General features: G+C 38.0%; 1 protein-coding gene across 1 annotated transcript; it reads left to right on the forward strand.

Annotated features, from left to right (window-relative positions):
- Positions 1 to 1,772: 1,772 nt before the first annotated feature.
- LOC146314170 (homeobox protein OTX2-like) lies at positions 1,773 to 7,115 on the forward strand. Its single transcript, XM_084737583.1, has 4 exons — positions 1,773 to 2,019; positions 3,795 to 4,017; positions 4,409 to 4,560; positions 5,631 to 7,115. Exons 2-4 carry the CDS (start codon positions 3,921 to 3,923, stop codon positions 6,264 to 6,266), a joined length of 885 nt encoding a protein of 294 aa, XP_084593709.1. The 5' UTR covers positions 1,773 to 2,019; positions 3,795 to 3,920; the 3' UTR covers positions 6,267 to 7,115.
- The last annotated feature ends 10,298 nt before the right edge of the window (positions 7,116 to 17,413 follow it).

Consider the following 17,413-nt stretch of genomic DNA (forward strand, 5'->3'; position numbering starts at 1 on the left):
GGGAAGTGTGGGCACATCCAGACAAAAATATTCAGGTGCAAGACAAAAAATATCACTGGATGGTACAAAGGAGTAAAGTCTGCACACTGTTAGGCTTTAAATAAATATTGTATTTATATTTGTATGTTTATTTGGAGGCGAGCAGTGTGCAAACTTTTCTAACCCAAAAATTCACATAAATATTTAGATGATAAACAACACAAAATTTGGGTTTCTCTTTTTTGTATTGATTTTTTTTAAAAAGTAGAGAAGTGGTGGTGGTTGTGAGGGGCCTGCTGTTTCATGGACCACCTTTTTTTTTTCTTTCTTAAATCTCCTTTACAGGGTTACACAGAATCAAACCGTGACAGATCCCCAAGAAGTTATTTTCACCTCTTGCAACAAAACACTGCTTCAGTTTTGCTTGTTCAGCTCATTTTGACAATTAAATCTGCAGGCTGCACCTTTAATCTCCTATGGGCCTTTTTTTATATATGAAAATGATTTGATGACCACCGTGCAGGTGCGCGGCTCTGATTGGTTACTCTTTGCTCAGTGCGAGACACCTATGATTGACATCTGAGAATAAAAACGTATACTAACACTCAGAATTACTTGTATCTTGAAATAGTATAATATATTATAGTCAGAGGTGTTTTGGAGCTGATGGGCCACTTTACTCCAGCTGCTGCATCCTTTCACACCTCTGCTCTGCTCTGCTCATCATATTTTCCTCCCATTTCCATTGGCTGCTAAAATTCCTCGCAGTCTCTCTCTCCCTCCATAAATACCGAGCATCTCTTAGTATTATCCGCATCCAACAAGCTTACCCGGGAGGAAACTAATCAAAGCCGCTTGATAGAACCGCTCTGCACCGCACGAGAGAGGCGTTTAAAGATTTTTTAAAAAAAACAATCAAGCTTCTAACAACTCAAGTAAGTGATTTATTTAACAATTTGGCTAATTTTTCATGTAAATGCATGTAAGTAAGATGGTTTATTTTACTTTAATCGACGGTGAGAGCCACCAGGAGCCGCGTGTGATGGACACGCAGATAACCCACTGCAGGGAGATAATTGGGGAGGCGTGTTTGAAAAGTTGTCTCCCTCTCTGTCGCCTCTCTGGGCTGCAGCAGCTCTGAGCGAAGGGGCACTCAACCGATTAATAACGGGACGGTGGAGCCGGTCCACGACTTCAGATAATACACTCTAACTGCTGCTGGATGTGTGACTATAGACTGTGGATGTATTCAGGCATGTAGAGGAGGGAGGGTGACCCCACCTCGAGTCAAGCTGTAGGTCAATTCGGAGGAAATACATGGTAAAAGTTGCACTTAAGAAACAAACTCGTGGCTGCTGAAAAGTCTTTAAACGAAGAAAAGTAATGGAAAAGAACATTTTCAAAGTAACAGTCACAACTTGTATTTTTAGATGATTTCTAGGTGAAATTGGATTATAGAAAATTCCTAAATATTTAAATAATGAGTGAAATTATTATTAACAACAACAAAAATATAATAATAATAATAATAATGATAATAATAATAATAATAATAATAAAGTTTTAAATGTCCATCGTGTCGGTTTGGGAAAGTGAGTTGCAGGGTTGGTTGTGCTGGGGTTGTGGGGGGTTGATTGAGGGTTGGGGTGGGGTGGTGGGGGGGCAGGTTGGTTGTCTGGCAGTCAGCTGGTCTGATAAATACAATGCCAGTCTTTGTTTTATTTTCGTGACGCAGAAAATTAAGGAGGCCTGAATGCGGAGTCGTGGCTGGCGTCCTGTAATCAGGCCAACGCGTGCCGTCCGGATTATCTCGTTAATTTCTTACAGAAAAAAAAGACGAAGAAGAAGAGAGAGAGAAAAAAAATCTCTGGTAGCCAATAATAATTAATGGCTGGGGCAGGGGTATTTATTATTGAACGGATGTGGAGCAACCGGTCCAGCCTGCAAAAAGTGACAGATTGAGTATAGGAGCGGCCGTTATTGGCTCTATAAAAACGAGATAGAGGAGCACCCCGGGGTCCTGGGAACTTTATTCTACAGGTAGGTGTCACTGGAAACGTTACGAGAAGCTTCAGACAGCAGCATATGGTATATAGACTAATTAGCTATTAATTTAAAAAAAAAAAAAAGAAAGAAAGAAAGAAAGAAAATATTAAGGTCTGTTAAACATTTTGCGTTCAGATTTTTTTTTCTTATTTGGTATTAGGCCTAACAATGGCTCTATAGAAAAACAATAGTAAGCTACAATACATTTAATTTTGCATTATAATTCATTGGTACTGTATCGCTAGGCTCATACTCAAATCAATTAATATTGGCAATATACATATTTAATCTCCTATGATACCTACACCTATAATATTGCTAAACTGATTTATTAATTTGTCTATAGTAAAAGAACAGATCATTGCTGAATATCCTTCTAAAGCTGCAAATATTAATCAATTATTAACTGACTATTGAATTAATCACCAAATATTTTTATATTCTATTAAAAGTTTTTTTTTGTGATTTTTTAGTAGAAATGATCCATATTCTTTGATTTCAGCTCCTACAGTTTGAATGTTTTCTGGTTTCTTTACTCCTCAGTAACACCAAACTGTGTTTCATGGGGTTGTGGACAAAACAAGACGTTTGAAAACAATTTCATGGTTTTGGGAAACAAATTATCAACGTTTTTCACTGTTTTCATTGACCAAACAACTAATCAATTAATGGAGAAAATGATTGTCAGATTAATAGATAATAACACAGTCTGATTTAGCGACCCTAATAACTTTATTCATTTATGATATGTTAATAATATTATTGAATATTCTTGTAAATGTTATTTTGTTTGCTTGTTTGTTTTTGTCATCATAAAAGTTGTAAACTGAACTCGATCATTTTAATGAGGTACTGATAGACCTTTGTAGTGGTTTTTTTTTTCGCAAATAGAGCTTTTCAGTAAAATTTGATATTGAAAAGAAATGTTTTCCTGTAAAACTTTTGTTTTCTCCACCATACCTGGAGACAAATTTAGTTTAGTGGGCCATCTCCTTGTTTGTTTAGATTAAGATTAAGTGCTCCTCTCTAATCAACACTTTTCGAAAGTCTCACCTTCCAAATCTAATTACCGGGAGCGATTCATTAAGGAAAGGAGGGGGAATCGCCCCGAGGAGTGTCAATAATATGTCAGAATGTTTCTAATTATTTGCTAAAGTTGTCCTTCGTATTTTAATTTCGTTACATTTGAATGTACAAGGGTTTTAGTGGAAACCAACAATAGGCCTGAGATATAGAAATGAAGATGCTGCGGTTGTGTGTGAATGGAGCGCACGGTTTGCAGTATTGGCCTCTTTGTTTGTTCCCTAAAGTCTTTTGTTATCAGCGTTACTTATCGGTCAACAGTGGGCTTTGTTTCTGCAAATGGCCCCCCAATCAGCTGTCTATTTAGCTTCGCCTAACCTGTGGGTATATGCTAATTGAGAGCCCGGTTGGGGCCCAGCGAGTGTGCGCATTTTAACGACAATGTTTTGTTTTGGTGGTACTAGGAGAGGAGTGTGTTTGGGGAAGAGAGGGGGGTGACAAGAGGCGGGGTTATAGTAGCAGTTAGTGTGTGTGTGTGGTGTTGGGGGGGTGATGGCGTAAACGCCTGTCAGCCAGACAGAGCATCCTCAGTCCAGCAGGGACAGCTGGGGGTCTCCACTCGCCTTTAAGAGCCCTGTGAGTCCGAGGACGCCCACTTCTTTAAGCCCACCGCGGTGCGTAAAGGCTGTGCGTAAAAATCAGCGGACGATTCTGAACAAACCTTCCTGTTTTGTGTCCTGCTTCAGGTTGATGCTTCAGGACGAGGTGAAATACCAAACGGAGACGCGAGAGGATTAAGACGCGGTTTTTTTTTTTCCTGCCACATTTTTTCTTATTTGTCCTCATTGGTGTCCCCTCGTCCGGCCGCCAGCATGATGTCCTATTTGAAGCAGCCGCCGTACACGGTGAACGGACTGAGCTTATCTACCTCAGGAGTGGACCTGCTGCATCCTTCAGTGGGATACCAAGGTAATATATCCCAGGGTGCAACCGTTCAGATAAATGCATGTCATAAATAGGAAATAAAACCAAAGAATAACCTGAAAGTGTCCAGAATTTTTTACAATTACAGAGCGACAAACATTAACAGCAGAATGATAACTGACAATTTGTATTTGTCATATTATCAGAAAACAGAGCAGACTTCATTTATATATAAGGCCTTTACCGAACATTTAAAATCTCTATTTTCATTTATAAAGTCTATTCAAGTATCATTTATAAAAATAGATACTTGAGATTGTATTTGACTCGATTCAAGTTACAGAAGTTGGCGGATTTTTAATTGGACTATTTAGCGGTTTATTTTCGTTTCTCATTTCCATAATAACTATTGTTTTTCTTCCCTTTTCTTTACCAGCCACCCCTCGCAAACAGAGGCGAGAGAGGACGACCTTCACTCGGGCCCAGCTCGACGTGCTGGAGAACCTGTTCGGCAAGACTCGGTACCCTGATATCTTCATGAGAGAGGAGGTGGCCTTAAAGATCAACCTGCCTGAATCTCGAGTGCAGGTGAGACTCAACCACAGTTAACGAACAGACTGAGGATAATTAATTAGTCATTTGAGACACTTCAGGCCAAGTGTCCTCTTTTATTGGTGGAGACGTGCTTGATACGGGTCACCTCTTGAGACGATATTTCGTCTTTTTTGTGACTGTTCCCATCGTGAATGTATAAATTCTAGACTCACTTTATCAGCAGGCCTCACTTATTTTTATTTAATTTAATTTTCTATTTGCAGAATAAAGTCTGTGTAGGCCTGTACTAACAAAATAAAGTATGTAGAAAACTATAAGAATATAATGCATAGTTAGGGGGGGAAATGACATAGTTTACATAACCTAATTTATTAACTGAGGTGTAAAACTGCACTCATTTTCAATCTACCATTACACTGTAAAATCATACCAGAATTTAGTAAAATTCATGAATGTAAATATGCATGTTTTTCTTTTTTTGTTCTTCTACTTTGAATTTTTTTGAAATGTTGAGTTGAATGTAAAGGGAAATCAAATCTGTTTGTAGTGTGAGTCAGAGTTGATGGTTCAACTAAATATCTTAAGGCTATTGAACATGTTTTCCCAAGTACAAATTAATGCCAAGTTTGTTTGTTTTTTTGTTTTTTTTTGTTTGTTTTTTGTTTTTTATAAAATTCCTCAACTTATCTTTTTAAATTCAGTAAAATTTTAAGGCCACCCATACACTAACTTTTAAAAGTTAAACCAATTAGTTGACTGTTATAGGTTATTTGTTTTGATTATTAAAAAATAACCTCAACTTGTCTTTTTAAATTCAGCCAACTTAAAAATTTAAGGCAGCCCAGACACAAACAAGTTGTAAATTAACACAAATTACAGATTAGAGAAGTTTATGTGTTTTGAATCATTACAAAATTAGTTAATTTAAAATAAACTTGTCTTTTCAAATCCAGTCAACTTCAAATTTTAACACTAACCTTTTTGAAGTTGAAACAAACCTCAAACAGTGTATACCACACTGTAAGGTTTGTGAAATATTATTTACAAACCACAAGTTGTCTTTCTAGCTAAATTAAATTACTTTAAACGCATTTTTCTTCCAGGTGTGGTTCAAAAACCGACGAGCCAAACACCGTCAGCAGGCCCAGCAAACCCAGAGTGGGGTGCAGCACAAGGCTGTCAGCAAGCCGGTGAAGAAGAAGGGCTCCCCGGTCAGAGAGGCCAGCTCAGAGAGCGGAGCCAGCGGGCAGTTCACGCCGCCCTCCACCACCTCTCTCCCGCCTGTGAGCAGCAGCAGCAGCAGCGCGGCGCCGGTGTCTATCTGGAGCCCGGCCTCCATCTCCCCGCTGTCCGACCCGCTGTCTACCTCCTCCTCCTCCTGCATGCAGCGCTCCTACCCCATGACTTACACCCAGGCGTCGGGCTACAACCACCAGGGCTACACGGGCTCCTCGTCCTACTTCACCGGGATGGATTGCGGCTCCTACCTTTCGCCTATGCACCACCAGCTATCGGCCGCGGGCTCCGCCATGAGCCCCATGGGCAGCAACGGGGTGTCCAGCCACCTGAGCCCGGCGTCGTCGCTCTCCTCGTCGGCGTACGGGGCGGCGGGTCTGGGCTTCAGCGGCGCCGCGGACTGCCTGGACTATAAGGACCAAACATCCTCATGGAAGCTCAATTTCAACGCGGACTGTTTGGATTACAAAGACCAGGCAGCGTGGAAGTTTCAAGTGTTGTGAGAGGAGAGAAATAAAGGGACAATTCTGTCAAACTGCAGACTTCACGAGCAAATTAAAAACCCACGGTTGGGAGCAGCAAGTGCGGCGTTTCAGGCCCCAACTTCTACCTCGGGCAGAGCAGAGCAGGACTGCCAGCCGGTTGTCTCACTTGTTGGGTTAATTTATTGAACATTCAGACTGACTTCTCCCCAACTTTGATCAAGGACACGGAACAAATGTGTTGACCAAAAGGAAAAAAAAGGATCAAAAGAGCCTAACTTGGTTGAGTTTGAGGAATAGGTCAGGTTTTCTTCTAAGCTCCTTAAAGACTCCCCTCTCTTGTCTTTTTTTTTATTTTGTTGGCACGCTGAAGGGCCCCTTTGATCAAAGCGTTGTGCATGAGTGTGTGTGTGTGTGTGTTGTAGAGTGTGTGTGTATGTGTGTGTGTGTGTGTGTGTGTGTGTGTGTGTGCAAGACATGAACCTGGATGCACTATTAATTTATGAGAAATATGTTTAAGACTAGTTATAAGAGACAATCAGTCCGTTTGCGTGTGCTCATAAATGTCCCTTATTATGTGTTTTTGAATTATTTCCCCCTCTGTGTTAGATTTCTTTTTAAATTGTGATTCTTTGTACTACCTGTATGCAATTTTTCTTCGCGCCACAAACCCAGCTGTGAATTTGATAGGTTTATTTCCATGTCTGTTAAATGGTAAATTATTCTAAGGACATATTAGTTGAATGAAATAATAGGGATTGCAGGGTAAATCAAGCCAGCAGCAAGCAAGCAAGGTCCATTTGAGCTGTAAAGTGAAAAGGTGGGAAGGCCACAAACACACTAAATAACAATAAAGACCACTTGACCTGACCTGACACTGTGTAAATCCATCTAAATCCTCTGTTTGGTTGTTTTTCTTATCACCTGTTTCTGTTCACAAACACACCACAGCATATCAACAATGATTATTCTGATTTTTACACTTTTTTGGTTTGGCATAAGTCTCACTTTGTAAGAGTCAGTAGTGCCAAATTCCACCCATGTTTTGCTCAGTTTTTTAAATATTTCTACACCTACATCAAGTCCATGATTTCTGTCCAGGCTATGGAGGAATGTGAATTATGGGAGAGCTATGTTAATCCCGTCTCATAAAGAGGATAATCCAACATTTTTATTGACGGCTGCTCTCTGGCTCAGGGCGCACCGCTGGCCAGTTCACACGGAGAAATGCGAAATGAGCTCTGCTGCTCCAGAGTCCAGAGGCAAACATGGGTTTAAAGATGAGTTATATACAAAAGAAAATAGCAGACAAGGAATGTTAAGACTTCAAACAATGACTCAGTGTGTGAGCAATATAAAGGTGGATAAACTGGGTAAGGTAAGAAAAAAAACCCACCAGTAAATGGTTAAAAACAGTTTCCATTAATCTTGGCAGATGGCTGATTGAGCTGAAACTTAAGTTAGCAGATACAATAGAAAGTCTAAACTATTCATCACTGATAATCTCTACACTATAAATAATGATAATAATAATAATAATAATAATAATAATAATAATAATAATAATAATAATAATAACTGGAATTTGGTGGGATCAACTAAACTTTTCTCATTAACCTAATGTAAAAATGTATTTTTATTTGTTCAAGTTCATTGAACTTAACTTATTTCTATCTATTTTCAGAACACTTTGAACTTAGAAACTTACTTCGACTTTAAATAAGTTGAATAAATGTATTATATAGGGTTCAATCAACTGTTTCTAAAGGAACATGATCAGCATATTAGCAGCTTTCCAAGCAGGATTTGTTTGAGAATTAAAACTATCCCGAGGGTCTTCTTTTTTCTAGTTTGAAGTTTCAAACTCAGAGAACGTTAAAGGAAATCAAATTTGTTGAAATCATTACAAAATGACCGCAACTGATCTTTTCAAATTCAGGCAACTCTTTTCAGGCAGCCTGGACACTAACCTTTTTTTTAAGTTAAAGCAAATAGTTTATACTTTCAGTGCATGCAGTTAATTTCAAAACATGTTCGGCTTCAAATTTCTTTTTAAGGTCCATAGATGATGAAGGAGTCACTGTAATACAACAATCTCGATCACAGTCACTGTATCCAGACATCTGTTGCAGGGATTGTGATTAGCCCTGTATTGCACATATGGATTTGTCTGCATGCAGCCTCTTTGGGGTTTTAAAGAGAGAGTACAATATGAGCCTGAGCAGGTCCAGGGGCTCATGCATGGATTAATGAAGGAGAAGAAGGCTCATGCTATCAGTCTAATTAGGATGCGACAGAAGATGAGAGGCTTCCTCTACCTCTGCTGTGACTTTTTGCTGCTGTTCAAAGTGCTTTGTCGTCCATTTGACACCCAATTAGCAGAGAATGACACCGACAATTACAGAGCGACAAACAATTGTGTTGTCTGGGGTGCAACCTGTTAAACCTCATGAATAATTTTATCCTATTAGTTGTATTTTATGGATACTCTGGATAATATGTTTATTTATCATCATGGCAAAGGATCTGGAATTGGCACAATCCCTAACATAGATAACCTGAAAAATGGAAACCTAAAAATTTGACCTCAATAAAGATAATATTAATTATTATTAATTAATAGCACAAATAAATAAATAAAAACATAACACAACTAGAAAAGTGACATTCGGTTGAGGTATAACAACATAATTCTTATGAAAAACATAGGCCGAGATAATCTGATGCCCAGTAAAAAGACATACAGGAATTTACTGGATCTACTCTTTTAATTAATCTAATCTTTTCACATTAACTTAAATATCCAAGTTTTGTTTATTCAAGTTAATTAAACTTATAGTATTTATTTCGAGAATACTAAAAGACTTGACACAAGTTCTTCTAACTTGAAGTCTCTTGACTGGAAATGATGAGTCAACATGTTAAATTAGGTTTTTAAAGTAACATGATCAGCACATTTGCTGTTAATATCTTCAACTTAACAAACATGTTTTCTCAAGGACAACTAAATTTTATCAAGTTTATCTGACTAGAAAAGTTTATTTGTCTTGAATCATCAACTTGTCCTTTCAAACCTCTTTCTAAGGCAGCCCCGACTAATGTCTTTAAAGCAAAAACAAATTTTAAAAGTTTGTTTTTACAGTGTATGAAACTGGCTTTAATTTTGGGGAACAATTATTCATTCTGGTCCAGTTGTTCTAGATTAATAAAAAAAAAACTATCCAATCATATGTGCATAAAGAGCTCATAAAACTTCTGATCACTGTAATTTCTTGCCAACTTTGTCTGTTACAGTATTCCTTTATATTCCCAGATCCCAGAGTCATAGTCCAAGTTTCAACAGGTTCAGTAATAAATGTCATCAGAGAGCAGGAAGTCAGGAGGACCAGGAGGCCCCCCGTGTGCCCATTCGGTTTTAATTAAGCACAAGCGGCACTAAAGGGGACATATGGGTCCGGCAGACGCGCTTCATTAATCCTCTCATCGCATTTGAGGATGTTAAACAATAAAAAAAAAAAAAAAAACAGAGAAGAGCCTCGGAAGAAGCCTCCTCTTGGCCGAGCCGCCGTGAATTTCATCGACGGTCTCCCTGAGGCAGCAGGGTTTTCCCCGAGCGGCGCCTCTTCACCGCGGACGGCCGGGGATCTCCAGGTTTCCCTGCCGGCGGAGGAGAGGAGATCCCGGCGACGCTGCAGAGGAGAGGCTCGTCCTGATCCCTGCTCCACAGCGGCGATGAGACCCCTACTCCAAACTACAATTATCCATGTTTTATTTAAGACAAAAAGGCAATAAGACTAAATGAATACTGAGATTATTAATATCCGGTTATTCATGACTTTTTACTGTATTTTGCCTGCTACCTAGTCCTCATTTTATTCATAATTTCACACTGCAGTTTCCCATTGGTTTTAATAAGTTAAGTACAAATAACATGATTTCAAAAGGGTTACTTCGGGAGCCATAAAGAGGATATCAATTGACAATTGCATTTGGCAATACCATCTGTTGCCAAAGGTATAGATCAAATGTATGATCTGCCACAATTAATCAATGAATCCATTTCTTGACTGAGAGAAAATTAGTTGCCAACTATATTGGCAATCGATTAAGTGTTTAATTTTTCATTTCAGTCATTTTCAAGCAAAATGCCAAAGATTTGCTGGTTCCAGCTTCTTAAGTGTGAGGATTTGCTTCTTTTCTTTGTCATTTATGACAGTATGATATTCTGTCATTTATGAGTCTTTGGGTTTTAGACAAGCAATATGTAGACGTCACTTTAGGATCTTTGAGATTTTCTCACATTTTTTGACATTTTAGACTAAACTATTAATCCATTAATTGTGAAAATAATCAGCAGATTAATCGATAAGGAAAATGATCGTTAGTTGCAGCCTTATATAATACAATATACCATATTGGCCAATTATGGACTTGGGATTTTTGTGATTTTTCAGACCCTAACTCACTCTTACATGGACATGGAAGAGGATTTTCTGATATTTTCCTTAAGTAGCCTAAAAGTAGTATTATCACAGTGTATAAATACTCTATTACAATTGAAAAAGTTATTCCAATTAGGGCCCGACTGATACATCGCTTGACTGATACCATCGGTTATTTAACAGATCATAGCACAGATTTTCATTTGTGTAAAGTTGATCTTTTTTCTTAATTCAGGTTGAATATATTTTGCTCTATTGGTGTTGTTTTATTTATAGTTACCTACATAATTAAATATACCAGTAAAAAAAATATTGTTTAAGTACCCTGATATCATTTTGGACAATAAGGTTTATTGTTCCTGTCTCCATTACATTTATTTGTGTGTTAACCACTTTTGAGGGATCAATGCAAAAAACGTTTTTACTGTGTATATTATATTATGTATAAAGAAAGTAAAAGAGCAAAAATAGGCTATTAGCATCAAAATACACTTTAAGTAGCAAAGTAAAAGTACTTATTATGCAGAATGGCTCATTTCAGAAAGAATAACTTATCTTACTTGTAAGTGAAATACAAGTACCTCAAGTACGCTACTAAAAATGAATGTGTTCACTTACATCACTAAATATATCTGTCAAATTAGTAAATGAATAAAATCATAAAAGCCCTTCTAAAGCAACATTCATGACTGAACACCTGAATCCAACTAAATCCATATTAGTAATGGCTGATTTAGATGTGAAAATATTTCAGATTGCTTTGAAAAACCACATCACACATCCTGTCTTTACAGCTCTTTTCAGCATATGGACAGTGATTGTTTTATTGAGTCAGACCAGTACAACGGGCCCACTGGGAACAAACCAATACGTCAATTATTGTCTGCAGAAACGAGAGGCCTGACATAAAACATCAAGAAATGTTCATGTTCAACAATTCATGATTTAAACAAGCCTATCAGAGTTAATTTAACTAGGCTAATGCTATTATCAGCTGTACAATGTCACTGACAGGCATATGACTTTGTTTTTTAAGAAGAGGGATTTAGTGAAAGTACTGGGGCAACAGGGCAACAGTCCTGCATATTTATAAAACAATAACCGCCATGTGGTAAAAGTGGGATATGGACCTGAATTCTGGACAGCAGTTGCATAAAATAATCACAAGATGAACTAAATATATGAAAGAAAAGAACATGGGTGATAAACGGCCAATTTGTTGGTGAGAATATAACTGAAGACTATTGTTATGCATAAGTATGTGTCCTACATTCCCCAAGAGACGATGTCTATCACATATCAGCACAGCAACACATACATAATTCATCTGAGACAACAACAGTCATGGAATCTCATTTAAATGAATGAAACAATAGTGTTTCTGTACTCCTGTCAGACTGGCGGTTGAGGAATATGGTAAATGGTTAAAAGTACGCAGCATTAACTCTTCATGACCCTCTCTATCTGTGTTAAGCCATGTAATGTTTAAAGTGATTTCATCTCATGGATTACACAATTTGATAAGATTAAACTCAACTCTATCAGATGCACACGCTAAATGTTGCCATGTGATGCTTTAATGGGACTTAAAGTAATACAAAATGTTTTTTTAATTGCTCCAAACACTCAACTAGGGGTTAACTTTAGAGTATACAGCTGAAAAGTATAAAATTTAACAGAGGACAGAAAGAAACCTGGTATATCTTGCCTCTCCGTTGGTAGTTTTTGTATTCTGTTTTATTGAAAACAGTGAGCAAAGGCACTAAACTGACCAGGAGGCACATTCTGTACTTGAGTTGTCCATTACTTGTATAAAGTTAAGGAATGTCATGAGGCTGTCGAAAAAAGGCTGTGCTTTCTCAAGAGAACTTGTTCAGCTCAAATGCAAAACACCCTTTTTGTTTCTTAAAAAGAGGCACAGAGTTGACATTTCAAAGTGAAGCTAAGAAAAGCTGTTTTCATTGTAAATGTTGCTGCTGTTCTCGTTAAAAAGCAGTTAGCAGTGGTGGAAGAAGCATTTTTAAGCAAAAATACAGTAGTATAATTTAAAAACACAGTCAAGAGAAAATTCCCGCATTCAAATTTCCATTAAAGTATCATTAATTATCAGCAAAATGTACTTCACAGAGACAGGTGCATCAGACTAGGGGAAAAAAGGGAGCTGAGTCCAAATAGTGCCTTTTCCACACACATGTGCTTGCTTGGCTTGACTTGGTTTGACTCGGCACATCATCCCAGCATGGCAGAGATTTGCATCTCCATTACAACAGGGCTACCCACTTCGAGGCATGTCTTAAAGTAGTGATGCGCTTGTCTTGAGTCAAGCGGCTGTAGAACAGTAAATCAGCACATTTAATTTCCTATAAAGTCTTCACAATAAAAGCCTCCTGTTATTTAGCTTTTATTATGAGGAAGCAAAATCTCCTTGGTTTTCACCAGCAGCTTAACATGTCTCCTATCAGACTGAAAGTGAACATGAAACAGTAAAACAAATCAACTGAAAGTACAAACAAAGATGCAGGAAAGAAATTAAACTTAAAGCCACAGAGATTCAGTTAGAGGCTACAAAAGGACTATGAGCTGAACACACAAAGTTTTTTAAAAACGTCACAGCTGCGGTCAACATGCTAGGAGGTGGGTCTGGAGTGCCCCGGTCCAACTCCAGAGACGACCCATTATGAGTACAACTTGGCACAGCTCTGCATGTTTTAACGAGTAATGGAAACACAAAAACGCCTCATGGTTTAACTCAGCGCAGCCAAAAGTGCCAGTGGAAAAATAGTAGAGAGGGAGACACAAAAATGAATCGCTGTGGATTTTGGGAGCGGCCCACAGAGAAAGTCTGTGTGGTGTAAGAAAATACTTTGAGTATCGTGATATTGTGATACACGAAAAGATTTGTGGCAGTAGTTTGTATTTCAACATACTTTCCAGCACACACAGCCCTACACCCTACAGTGTCCAGAATTTTGTGCTGCACCCATGATTTAAAGTAAACTGAGTTAATTTACTGGTTCTGCAGAAAAATGGCCCCTGTGACTGATTTATTATATATATTACATTATTAGATTATTAATATTGTATCAGTGCATTAGCAACATTTTACTGCTGGCCAACGTGGAGCTAGTTTTAACTACTTTATACACAGGTCTGTAGTTTGGTGCAGTGAGTCCCAAGCGTCTGGATCACAAAATAAATCTGAGGGGTAGTGAGATGATTACAGGGAGGGGAATAAAGAAAAAACTAAGTTCTGCTACACACACACTGTATTTGCTTTTCGGATCTTTTTCTCTAATCTTTGCCTTTTTGCGAAATATTGTATAATTTTACCTGTTTGTGTCTCAAACTGTTATTTAAATAACACAATCACCACTGAAGCTCAGTCAACACTTAATAATTAAATAAAGTGATTTACATGCTTAATGGATACTACATGAAGCCAAAGTTTCCCTTGTATAACAAAGCGAACATGAAATTGTATAAAAGTTTAAAACATCGTTGGACAACGTGAGTCTGCCATTGACTGTGCCATATTTTGCCAGGTTCCCATGGAGAATTTGGCATAGAGGTTCAACATGTTTATTACAAGGTTTGTTTGGATCTTCTCCAATTTCTGGTGGAAACTGCTGCAGAAAATGCTGACTAACTAACTGGACCTCCCGAGTGCTTCTCTAATAATAATAGCTGCTTTCACCTTCTGTCGATGCTATTGCTGTACACCGCATGCATGTTTTTAATTTTCTTGCGAGGAGGACAAACACAAAAACCTTTTTATACAAGATAAATTTAACATACGAGAGCGTCTGAAGATTATTTGACTACATTGTGCACTGATAAAGGCCACAGCCTATAATGTGTGTATTCAGTTTTTTTCCTAAGTCCTTTTTAAATCAATCAATGCTGTTTAATTTCTCTTAGTCATCTTCTGAAGAGTAAAAACCCTACAGGCTACGAAAATCTCCCTATACATCCCATGATGAGCACAGTCCTGCCCTAAAATCATAACATATATCTGACTTGTATCATAATCTGTACGTTAATCTCACCCAATAATAACTGAATTTATGTAGAATTAATTGATTTTCAAGACTTGAGCCTGTTATGTGTGTTACGTTATGTTATGTATGCAAACCTCTTATACAGAAAACACTCGCGAAACATTAAACTAAATGACATTTAAGTGACATTTTAAACCAGGAATCTCTGCCATATGGCTTAGAGTTACATATGTGAGCCAAAATATCAATAATGCTTAGAGATATTGTCATTTGAGGAAATAAAGCATTGTACTATAAAAACACACACACTGTATGTCATACACACACACAGATATAAAGCAAAAAGCTGATTACAGGTTTAAAGAAAATCCAGCATATGTAAAAAAATGAATTACCACCACAGAATTAGAGCTTTACATAAAGTTAATGCCTAGTTAATGTTTCTTTCTTCCCCCCCCCTTTTTTCAAAGCATCCATTTAGCATCAGGACCCTACAACCCTGGATTATGTTGACAGTGGACATTCAGCCAACAAAGCACTCCTGCCCTTATGAGAACAGACCATTAGCAGGAAAAAAAAATCACAAATCTTCTTACAAGAGCAAAAGGGAGATGTTGTAATAACAGATTACATGCCTTTAATGGCCAAATTTACATCCATAAACCTGAGCTAAAAGCATTTGACGCACACAGATGATTGAGGGAAGCTTCATCGAGGAAGCTATAGGACAGCTACGTACATAATGAAATCAAAAACACACCTGCACAGCGGTTGTTGTCTTATGTGCCTTATGTTGCATATAATTTTCTAAAAAGCAAAGATTTATATGTGCCCACTGAAGCTGAACAATATTCCGGTCTGGAAAAAAAGCAGATTTGTTCGATATGCCATTGACTAATATAGAAAATGAGTTTCACTCTGTTTACTACTGCCGTTTATCTGGAAACTATGCAATACTTCCTCCAGTAATATTAAAAAAAAATTATTAATTTTGTGAATATGGATGATGGAAAAAAAAAGAGTTGGCTGTTCATTTATGAAACATTAGATCGGCTAGTTAATCTAGAGAAAGCCTGATGGGAAAATATATTTATCAAGATAACTGCAGGGTTGTAACAGGTCTTCTAAGAGTACTGTTCATTTATAATATATTACAAATATGCTTTCTTCATTTTGTGAGAGACTGTATTAATGTATTAAGTGGTAATTTATTTCATTTTAATCTTATAATTTGTAATAATTTGTCTCTCCCATATGGGATGGACCAAATCTTTGGCATGACACAGAAAACTAACTAACTAACTAATGTAATGCTTATGTTTCATTATCTCCTGTAGCACTGGGCTACAGCGTAACTGGAGGTTGTTGCAACAAGGATCAATCTAAAACCTCACATCTGAGCCTGTTGACACACAAAAAAAGAGCCTTTATAGGGTCATTCATACATACAAACTGGACTTACCAGTTTTATTACACAGTTTTGGAAAAACTATGAGCAGAACCTCAATTTATCCTTACAGAGTTAGTAACTGTGTTTGCTTATGTTGGTCATATTAAAAGCTACACGTGAGATACTAATGAAAGCAGTGTATTTAGAAATATATTGTCAAACTATCAGCATGCAAATGAACATTAGCTAGCAGCACACTGTGATCCAGGATTGGTTTGAGATGTTTCTGTGGACAGTTGGATTTTTTTTATGCTGTTGTAAAAGCTTGTTACCATTAGATTCTGCTGAAAGTGAAATGTAACTGAAATTAATTCAAGCTGACCAATTTTTCTGTTCTCTATAGATACCTTTTTAAACACGTTGGGAGTTTTGACTGCATTTCAACTACATCTTAAGGTTTTCTTTCAAGGATCAAGTTTACGCTGTTGTCAAAGCACACTCAAATTATGTGAAATAATTTCAAGTAGGTTTAACCCAGGACTTGGCCACGTATCAGTCAAACAGATGAAAAAATTGAGGCTGTCACTTTCTGCTGCATATGATCCACAAACATCCTGATTCAGGCCTTTTAATTCAGCATTCTACAAAAACAGCAAGTAGCACTTGTTATCGGCTAGCTAGCAGTTTACATTTGGGAAATGAAAAATCTTGTTTGGCTACTAAATTTAGGGTCTTGGTGGCCCATGGGGATAGGGCTTACGAATATGAGCGTCTATCTCTGCTTGTTCATACAAACAGCTGCGAACATACCTTAAAATAAGGTCACATCAGACATCAGTTTGACACGCAAAGACCTCAACTGCCATCCCTCTCCTGTACAATACAGAGTGTTACAATACAGAGGTCAAAGGTCAAGGGGCCTCCTGTCGCTTGTCAGAAAAATACACAGTGTAGAAAATCTTATGAAACTCCATTGATGTTGATCTTTACATCCGTTAGAGGTAAACAGGACATATTTTATAAAAATTAACCACAAACACAACAGGTAAGCTGCAGGACAGGCCTGATTATTACATTATTGACCTTCCTCATCGACATGTGTCTCTCTGGGCAGATGGAGAGGTAGTACAGTGGAGGAGGATGGACGGATGCAGAGTTGGTTGACAGATGCCCCTCTCCCTGCCCCGCCTCGTCTCGGCCCACCTGTTTAGGGCAGCTCTGAGCTCCCGGAGGCGAGCGTGTCTGTTGTGGACGCACGCCGAGAGGGAGGTGATCGGGGAGGGGCGGACTGGAAATGCTGGCACGTGCTTCCCTGCGGAGAGTCTTGTAGCAGGGTGT

The sequence above is a fragment of the Lutjanus erythropterus genome, chromosome 15 (genome assembly GCF_056507025.1).
Source record: "Lutjanus erythropterus isolate fLutEry1 chromosome 15, fLutEry1.hap2, whole genome shotgun sequence".
Lineage (NCBI taxonomy): Eukaryota > Metazoa > Chordata > Actinopteri > Lutjaniformes > Lutjanidae > Lutjanus > Lutjanus erythropterus.